This window comes from Octopus bimaculoides, chromosome 11, assembly GCF_001194135.2.
Source record: "Octopus bimaculoides isolate UCB-OBI-ISO-001 chromosome 11, ASM119413v2, whole genome shotgun sequence".
Taxonomy (NCBI): domain Eukaryota; kingdom Metazoa; phylum Mollusca; class Cephalopoda; order Octopoda; family Octopodidae; genus Octopus; species Octopus bimaculoides.
In genome coordinates this window covers 53,349,296-53,360,006 of record NC_068991.1, presented here as the reverse complement: position 1 = coordinate 53,360,006, position 10,711 = coordinate 53,349,296, and the positions used below count along the sequence as shown (strand labels likewise).

Below are 10,711 nucleotides of genomic sequence, written 5' to 3'. Positions count from 1 at the left end.
ATATACACATATATATACACACATATATACACACACACACACATATATATGCACACACACACATATATATACATATATATATATATGACACTAAATTGCACATAATATACTTTAGATCCACACAAGTAGCAGGTTCCAAGTGAGGTAAATGATAAATAAGTAAATAACAATAGATGGATAATGCGTCAGTCCACTACAGCTGTTTCCAATGAGTTTTCAATTGATTAATTGAGAAATTATATCATTACAAAAAACCATTTTCATCAGATGAATACATGGATCACAACATTCAAAAACATTCAAAAGCCAACAGTTTGTGGCCACTTCATGATTGTATGACCAGGGCATGTCATAAAAATGAATTTGTTTGTTCAGTTTGGAATTATTATAGGAGAAATTATAGTGATGCCAGGCGTGGGTAGGAAGGTAACGAAGATTTATAGCAATGAAAGAGGTTAGAGAATGGGGTAGGGGGGAACAGACTGCCCCTACAACTAAGAGTTAATTTCTTTTATCTTTTATTTCTATTAAACAAGAGGTTTTGGGGCTAAGTTCAGAGTGTAAGGTCAACCAGTTGCTTATTTATTTATTCATTTAACAACCTTCTCTATGCCCCCTTTAAAGTCGGAAAAACTATAAAAGAGAGAGACAGTAAGTCTAAGATGCACCGATTGGGGCGGGGTATAAAATAAGAAAAGTGGCTATCATTAATAATTAGATAAATAATGAAGTATACAACCAAAAGCATACAATAAAAGGTATATAAAAGCGAAAGGATAATAATAACAAAATGAATCTTTCCCACTTTAATGGGGGCATATAGAAGGTTGTTAAATAAATAAATAAATAAATAACTAGCTGACTTTACTCTTTGAACTTAGCCCCAAAACCTCTTGTTGAATAGAAATCATTGAGTCTATTTATTTATTTATTGAATGTTAATTCCATTGATACTCTGAGTTTCTCTTTTATGTCATCATCATCATTTAACATCTACTTTCCATGCCAGCATGGGTTGGACGGTTTGACTGAGGACTGGCAAGCCAGAAGGCTGCAATCTAATCTGGCAAGGTTTCTACAGCTGGATGCCCTTCCTAACACCAACCAGTCTGAGAGTGTAGTGGGTGCTTTTTACATGCTACTGGCACAAGCGCCAGTCAGGCGGCACTGGTATCGGCCACGCTCGAATGGTGATTTTTACATGCCACCGGCATGGGAGCCAGTCAGGCAGTACTGGCATCAGCCACAATAACAATTTCACTTGACTGAACAGGTCTTCTCAAGCACAGCATATTGCTCAACAATTAACGGGTACTCTTAAATGGGCCTGTTATGCAACATTGGCAAAGGCCACAGCTACAGTCTTACTTGGCTTGCTGGGTCTTCTCAAGCACAACATATTTCCAAAGGTCTAAGTCGCTTGTCATTACCTCTGTGAGGCCCAATGTTCCATGGTCATGCTTCACTACCTCATTCCAGGTTTTCCTGGGTCTACCTCTTTCACAGGTTCCCTCCACTGTTAAGGTGAGACACTTCTTCACACAGCTGTCCTCATCCATATGTAACACATGAGCATACCAGCACAGTCGTTCCGCTTGCACATCCACCTAATCTTACAAAAGTTCATAAGTACAAATCTCTAAGTGGCAACAAAGTGAATCATCAAGTCCAAATAAAAATGTGGTGGGAGGGGTCAAGAAGCTTACTTCCCAACCATGTAGTCTTTTGTTCAGTCCCATTGCATAGTACCTTGAGCAAGTGCTTTCATACCATACCACAATCAAAGACTTGTGAGTGGATTTAGTAGACAGAAACCAAAAGAAGGTCATTATATGGGTATATGTGTATTTGTGTGTACCCTTGTCTAGATATCATATTATAGCTGTAAATGAGCATCATCATCATCATCATCATCATCATCATACAAGCAAGGTTATTCATTCCCATTCTTCCGTGAAAAACATGTCTTGCTATGGGAAAATGTAACATTTCTTGTAAACAGGTAAGAAAGAGTTGGTAACAAAAAGGGCATGTGAACGTAGAAAATTTACCTCATCAAATTCCATCTGATCCATGCAAGCATGGAAAAGTAGATGTTAAATGATGATGATGATGAAGAAGATGATGGTGTGCTTGTGTGTGTGTGTGTATTTTCATGTTCTGGTTTAATATATGAAAAATAAAGTATTATATAAATGTCATAAAAAATATTTTTAATACATACCTTCTTACTAAAACACTGGATTGCTGGCAATCTTTTAAAGAAAGTGGTAGTCGATCCACTGGACATATGCATTGTACCTTGAGGTAGTTTTTGAGGCATTGTGTACAGAATGTATGTCCACATTTTGTGTCAATTGGATTTACCAAAGGCTGGAGACAAATGTGACACATCATGTCATCATCCACTGGTTGATAATAATCATATAAATGAGTTCCATTTTTCTCATGTAACTGGCCACATGAGACACATATAACTGCACTATGGTGCTTCAGCTTATAATAGCTGCACATTAGTTCACACCAGAAACACCATCAACAAAATATAAAAACTAGAAAGGACAATTAACAGAGCAATTGCAGTCAGGTTATTCGGGGAGAACACATTCCATTTCTTGCATCATGCTTTTTGGACAGCAAATCTGAAATACAATTATATAATTATTAAAAGCAATAAAGATATTTTAAAGAAATAGATACAGAATTACAACAAGAATTAGCAATTAACTATACAATAAATTACCATTGTTAGATTAATTATATTGGTTCTGTGGAAGAACCTAGTAATGTCAAGCTAATCACAAAATCAGAGGCAATCTAACTGCTCTAAACAATGAAAATTAGAGACAGAGATGGATGAATATACACTCATACTGACATACACACACATGCAATATTCGTCAACAAAGATTTCACCAAACTGAAGAGAAGGTATATACAGTGATCTCTATTTAGTATATTCTAGAGCTGGCACAAACATCTGAGTGCAGAAAGCTCAGAAAAATCCCTGAAATAGATACAGGACATAAATTACAACAAGAATTAGCAATTAACTCCACAAGAAATTACCATTATTAGATGAATTATATTGGTACTGTATATGATATTAGTATTCAGTAACCTAGTAATGTCAAGCTTATGACAAAATCAGAAGAATCTAACTACTCTAAAAAATGAAAATTAGTTTCATGCACAAACTGAAATACTAGAAGTTGACATTCTACTTCTAGGTACTTTTGACAGGAAAGATATACAATGACTACACTTGGAAAATCCCAGGAGTGGCACAACATGAAAGCCTTTCAAATTCTTGAACAGGTCATCACTGCACAATGAGAGAAGAACCATTTTATCTTTCAAGGATAAGGACTATGTACTGAATACTATATATAGTAAGCTTGCTACGAGAAAAGGACTATGTACTGAATACTATATATAGTAAGCTTGCTATGAGATAAGCAGAGAGTAAATACCAATACTTTCAAACATCACTTGTATTCCACTATGTACAATCCAAGAAGGTCCTACATATGCAGCATGAGAAACAGAGGGGAGTACTGGCATCAAACTCCCTCATATGTTTGTGTGTGTGTGTGTGTGTGTGTGTGTGTGTGTGTGTGTGAGTGGTGAGGTTATATTTTATTTTGGTTGAGTCTCTTGCTAGTTTGAGTTTCATCTATGGATACACAAGATCTTCAGGCAAATTATATAGTGTGCTATTAATCTTTATTATACTGAGTACCCATTTGCAACAATGAACACTAAATATGTATGTGCTTGTGTGTACATACATACATATATAAGTATAATAAAAATAATATATATATATATATATATATATATATATATACTAGCAGAGATACCTGACGTTGTCCGTGTTATATGCAATTGAAGAATTAGACTTTTCTGTTATATTTTCTCTAATGAACTGGAATACCTATGATTCGAATTTCATCAAAATTGCAATGAGGGTTCTTTCCCTCTTTACATGACACATGTATCCCATACTACTGATCTTTATGCACAGATTCCAAAATTCCAGTCTTATGGAACCTGTTAAAAGGATTTTGCTCCTGAAAAATGGAGTTTATGGAGCTCTAAAATGTGGGAGTTAAGGCCCCTATTGGGGGTGGGTGTCTTAATGTCAACCAGAGAAGTTGAATTGTTGAGAATCTTTTTAACTTGGGTCTTATATGTATTGTTCAAATTTCTTTAAAATAGGAAATATATGTATGTTCACTGGGTTTGTAAAAGAGAGCAAAGCTACAGGAAACCAAAAGACGAATGATCACAATAAGCAGTCAGCTATCCTATCCTAGTCATTACTACTCCCCAATGTAGGATTCCTCACTGTACAGGTGACAGGCACAGCCGTAAGATGCATCACGGATCTATAGCAATTGGAAGGGTGTGACCCAACTCAAACATTAACAACTGTGTGATGTGAGGACTAAGGGGAAATGAAAATGTCACCTCTGGAGTTTGCAAATGTCCACTACACTGATAGGTAGCTGGACAGAATAAATTTACAATCTATAAATGTCTTTCAATAACCAGTCACTCATCTGGAAAGGCCTTGAAATCAATGTTAAACATTGGGGGACTATGTGTGACCCAGTGGTAATAAACAGACTCAAAGGAGGTCTACAACCAAATAACTTTACTGAACACTTTGCAACTGAATCAGTGGAAGCAAAGATGTCTCTCATTTACTTGACAATTTATGCACCACATTGCAGAAATCACAATCTAAGTATATCTCGAAGCAAACTCTTACACTGTTGTACCATTGAATTACAAATAACGCTCATCTTTTATGCTCGAGCGACCCCATGAAGGGGTCTTTCTAACTTCTAAGATGAAATTTTAGAAATATTACTTCATTTGTGTATAATATCTATGGTTAAAATTTCATCAACAGCAAAAAATATATGAATTTTCATGGGGATTATGGCCCTTATGCATAGAATATAATTTCCAAATTTTATAAAGAGCCATTCAGTACTTTTGACCTAGTTTTGGATCATAAAAATTGACTAAGATTTGAGTTAAAGTCCCCATTAGGGGGTCTTAGAATCCTCATGAGAAGTGGAAACTTTGAGAATACTTCTTGGTGTGTGTCAATTACCCATGGTTGAAATTTCATCAACATCGAAAATTTATGAATTTTCATTGGGGTTCTACCCCCTTTAAGCCATCTCAAATTCAAACCAAACATACTGCATTATACCGGCCTTATGCATTGAATCTAAGTTCCAAATGTCATAAGGATCCATTCATTAATTTTGGTCCATGAAATTAAATGAAACAAACAGCATTACCCTTCTCCCTAGGCTTGGATTTTGAGTTCCAAATTTCATTAGGATCGGTGCAGTAGTTTTCGAATGTATAAGTAACACATGAACACACAATAGGACATTGACTTTTACATAATAGATATGAATATGCACATATACATACATGTATGTGTGTGTGTGTATTTTATATATATATATATATATATATATATATATATATAATACACACACACACATATGTATATATATATATATACACACACACAAAAAAAGATAGATTGATAGCTACAACTGAGTGGGCAAACAAAAATATGAGACACTGCCTAGTGCTTTTTTATATTTTGATAAGCCTGGTACTTATTCTATCAGTTTCTTCTTGTCTCAAACCAGTAAGCTATGGGGATGTAAATCGTATATATATATATACAATTGATTTCTTTCAGTTTCTGTCTACAAAATCCACTCACAAGGCTTTGGTTGGTCTGAGGCTATAGCAGAAGACACATGCCAAGTCACCACATAGCGGTACTGAATCCAAGACCATGTGTTTTGGAACCAAGTTTCTTACTACACAGCCACACCTGCACCTATGTATATGTGTGTGTGTATGGGTGTATATATGTATGCATGTGTATATATATATATATATATATATATATATATGTACATATTACATGTACATCTATATATATACATCTATACATATACAGCTAAACATATACATGTATACATACACATCTATATATATATACATTTATCCAGATGTATATATATATATATGTATATATATATATTATATGTATGTATGTATATATGTATGTATGCCTGTATATATGTGAAATAATAGTTTCCATTCTTTCACTTTTGACACGTAATACTGAAATAGTTGAGGAGATATGATATTGCTCTGGGATCACACTAGGCAAGAAGTTAAAAATTTTTTTCGCCTATGACACTACATGGACCCTAAGTAAGGCATGTGTAAAATTTGAATGAAATTGGTTGTATAGTTCTCAAGTTTTAGGGATTCACACAGACAGACACGCTTCCTCATCTTTATATATTATAGATAGATAGATAGATATATATAAAAACACACACACACACACCATAAAGAAGAATGGAGAATTATATATCTTCAAAATTTGTTTCTTACAGTATTATTCTCATTAAATCTACATTAGATTCCAATCTGACATGTGTTGGCCAGCTGGATCTGGGTTATATCAGAGTGCTAACAAGGCATCTGCCCGGATTTCAAATCCCTATTCCTTTACGTTATATATCATCATCATCATCATCATTTAACATCCGCCTTCCATGCTGGCATATATAGATGGATGGATGGCTTTACATAAATACATATAGACATACATACACACACATGTAACATTCCTCAACAAAGATTTCACCAAGGTGAAGAGGAGACATATACAGTAATCTCTATTGAGAAGATTCTAGAACTAGTATATGTGTGTATTTGCATATATTCTTGTTTTTACACCACATGGTGGCTGTAAACAAGTATCACCGTCATACAAGTGAGGTTGTTCATTTCAAATCTTCCATGTAAAACATGACTGGGAAGACTTACTTTGCTTAGAAACAGGTGAGGGTTGGTGACAGGAAAGGTGCTCGGCTGTAGAAAATCTACCTGTCAGCATCGAAAAGTGAACAGTAAATGATCATGATGTTATTGTTCCTTTTTCATACTGAGTCATTTTTCCCCACTATCACCACAATGATAAATTAAAAAACTGATTTTTTCCACCAAAATCATAGCAATGCCCACAAAAAGGACATAGTTTAAGTGCCTACTACAAAAGATAGAAATATTTCACCCAAAGACTTCATTAGAAGCCTGATCAGTTCAATGAAAAACAAAACATAAAAAATACAGAAACATCTGTGTGGTAAGAAGCTTGTTTCCCAACCATATAGTCTTGACTTCAACCCCACTGCATGGCACCTTGGGCAAGCATCTTCTACTATGGTCCCAGACTAATTAAAGGCTTGTGAATGGATCTGGTAGGCAGAAAATGAAAGAAGCCTGTCGTACGCATACATACACAAATATATATATATATATATATATATATATATATATATATACACTTTTTTTTAATTAAAGTTGCTAAACATCACAAAAACTACTATTCAGAGTTTCACGTTCCAGTTCATTGGACAGTTGTGATGATACATGTAATATATGATTTGATATCAAATCATATATTACACGTGCCATCACAATTTTATTCCATTCTTGATCACAACCCGACTTACGGGAATGTGAAACTCTGAGTAGCAGTTTTGTGATGTTTTTGCAGCTTTCGACATTAAGAGACCGATAGAAAAAGTACCAAATTTCAAAATAATTACTGGGGGTTGCAGCAGCAAGCATTAAAAGATTTTTGGTGGCAAATTTGGGGAGGTTATTAAAATTGTGGAAACAAGCAGCCAAGGAAAAATTCACCCAACTGAGAAAATAAGTCGATTCTTTCAATTGCAAACACATATCACATGAACGAGAAACTTTCAAACAGAATGTACACCCATAACCACACTTTAATATGACTTGCTCATCAGCAAAGAAAAAGATGGAAACTAACATATATGGATACATAAATACCATGATTGTACACAAAACCATCCTTTTGTAAGATGGGTGGATGGCTGCGATAGGAAAAGATTGGAAGATATCAAAGAATGGACCGGCAAGAACTTTGCCAACTTACAATGAGTAGCAGAAAATCTGAAGATCTACTTTAATACTTCTGTAACTGACGACTGATGGCAGTGATGTAACATTCATCCTTTTCTTTCTTAGTTTTTAAACTAATTGAGATTAGTTCGATGTCAAATCTTGCTGCAGAACTGGCAGATCAGACCATTTCAGTAAATGTTTTCTTATTGAATATCAAGTGGTTATGTCAATAAAAGGGAATATAGTTCAAAGTTACTGAGCAAATAATATAGGGAACCGAACAGGGTCTCAATATAGATATATATTTAACAAAAAGTGTAACATATGGATCTATATATTTTATAATGCAATGTACTCTTTATAGGATCGTCTCCTCGAAGTACAAAAGTGCGCTATTATGAAAACTTCGCAAAAAGGAGCTAATGTTTACAATTTCAGTGCTAAACTTGCTAACAATGAACATCGGAGTACAGCTTAATAAAAAGTAAAAGTTGCGCGCGCGTGTGTACCTCTGGGAAAATGTGTACCTTGAGATAAAATTAAAAGGAAAGGTAGCAGCCCTCCAAAACCGTCATTACAGGAAGTCACTGCAAATATCTAGGCTAACCTACACCACCTTATCATATCATATCATTGAACTAACAAAGTAGAGCTTGAGTAAGTTTGCTAAGTGGATCAACTAGCATAAATATGTAGTAGTCGGGGCTTCCAGCTCCTCTTTAGAAGAATGGATCCAATTACAGAAAGATTTCTAGGCAGTTAAAGAGGGAGAAAAAAAATAAAAGAAACTAATTATTTAGTACAGATATGTTTCTGAGAGTCATGAATTACTAGGAACACACATGTGGAGTTTTGTAAGCATTTGGAATAGTAAAATATTAAAAATCAATACTTACATTGGGGAGAGAGGAAGATTGCGGTAAAACAAGAATCGAGGAAAGAAACAAAATAATTTTCGGTAAAGAAGTGTCTTTTATACGTCACTTCCCGTAGATGAACACTACTTCCGGTACTACCTCCTTTACTCCAGAAACTTAAACAAACATTGCTAGAAAATCTAACCTGTTTGTAGTTGATGGTGATATATATATATATATACACACACATATATATATATATATATATATGTATATGTATGTATAAGTTAATTTATTGATGATGGTATATATTAGTTATCCTGTTATTTAGTAGTGGTACAATAGTTAACATGTTAGTGGTGGTGTGTGTATATATATATATATATATATATATATATATATGTGTGTGTGTGTGTATGTTATATATGTATATACCACCTTGATATATCATATAACTGAACTATATATAACTAGAGAAGTATTAAGGTGGCTAAAACAGGAATTACTGCATTTAATGTATTCTTCTGGGCTTGGAATTCAAATTCATCCTGAATCAGTTAATATCTACAGTTAATTTATTCAACTATGTTTCTCGAACTAGATATGTCCTGATACCTTGGTATGAAATTAATAAACATTGTGCAAGGCATATTTATTTAGCTTAGCATATTTATTCGAGTTGCTGCAGACCGACTAAGTGCGCCGATCTATGGACTCGCAGAATAGGATTAGAATTTCAATCTGTTGATGGTGTGCTCTATTTAAGTTTAACCAGTTTCAAACAGTTAAATCCATCAAGATAATAAAAATAATGATAAAGAAAGAATAGTTTCTTGCCGTAAATGGTGGGGGCAATCTCGGATAAAATAAATACACCTCATTTTTCGGGAACTCGAAAATATATACTACTTTGTTTTCCTTTTAATATTTTCAATAATTACTGAATATTTTCTTTTTTTTTTTGCCTTTCCCCTTTTTCCCCTTTGTTTTTTTCTTTATCTTTCTTTTGTGTGATTCTTTTGGAAGAATCATGACTATTGTTTAGGATTTGTATTCTAATGTAGTTTTGTATGATTCATTTATCATACATGTTATATACGTAATTAGATCTGTATATTTCTTGAAGTAAAACATTAAAATGAGATAACCTATGATGTTTGGCTTTTTACTGCGAGATTCTTGTAAAATGCAAAATGCTTCCAAATAGTTCTTGTACTACAAGGATACCCAGCGTTTCCAGAGAAATAAAACACGTAGTTGATAGCTAATTTATCGAATATATATATATATATATATAATGTTTAAATTATTTGAATTAAATGTATGCTTCTATTTTCATTTCTTAAAATATGTTTCAACAAACTCTTACAAACAGATAACACAGACGTTTCAGCTGATAATCCAGTTGATTTATATGATGCATAGATATTAATACAAAAAGTGTAATTACAGTTGTGTGCCCCGCCCGTACACCAACTTTGTTTCTTTCAAAACTTTCTGAAAAACAAGCGTTTTTTAACGAAATTTTCCAAAGATACGTTTCAAATGGTGTAAACTGCGATTCAATCGGAATTTTATGGAGAAAACTTTTTTCTTTTCGTTTTTTAATTTTTTTTTTTTTTTTTTTGCTGGGTTGAGGGTACAGGAGTTTCGGATAATTCACAAACCTCGACTATTTCCTCATAAACATTCTGAAAAATGAATAATTATTAGTAAATTTTTCTACATATACATCTCTATAGATTGCAACCTTATCGGAATTTGAGAAAGAAAAACGGAAGGAGTATCGGGTAATTCACACATTGTTTCCTCATTCGTTTTGATGAGATATGGGAATTATCCATCTCTCCAAT

At 33.8% G+C, this 10,711-nt stretch overlaps 1 protein-coding gene across 1 annotated transcript in view; it reads right to left on the bottom strand.

Moving 5' to 3' along the window:
- LOC106874566 (ligand of Numb protein X 2) overlaps window positions 1–8,110 on the bottom strand; it is a 65,102-nt gene extending 56,992 nt beyond the window's left edge. The window contains exons 1-2 of the mRNA XM_052971989.1: window positions 8,033–8,110; window positions 2,225–2,642 (exon numbers count right to left, since the gene is read on the bottom strand). Coding sequence (XP_052827949.1) covers window positions 2,225–2,514 — 290 coding nt within the window. The 5' untranslated portion in view covers window positions 2,515–2,642; window positions 8,033–8,110. The remainder of the gene's footprint in view (window positions 1–2,224; window positions 2,643–8,032) is intronic.
- Between the last annotated feature and the right edge of the window lie 2,601 nt (window positions 8,111–10,711).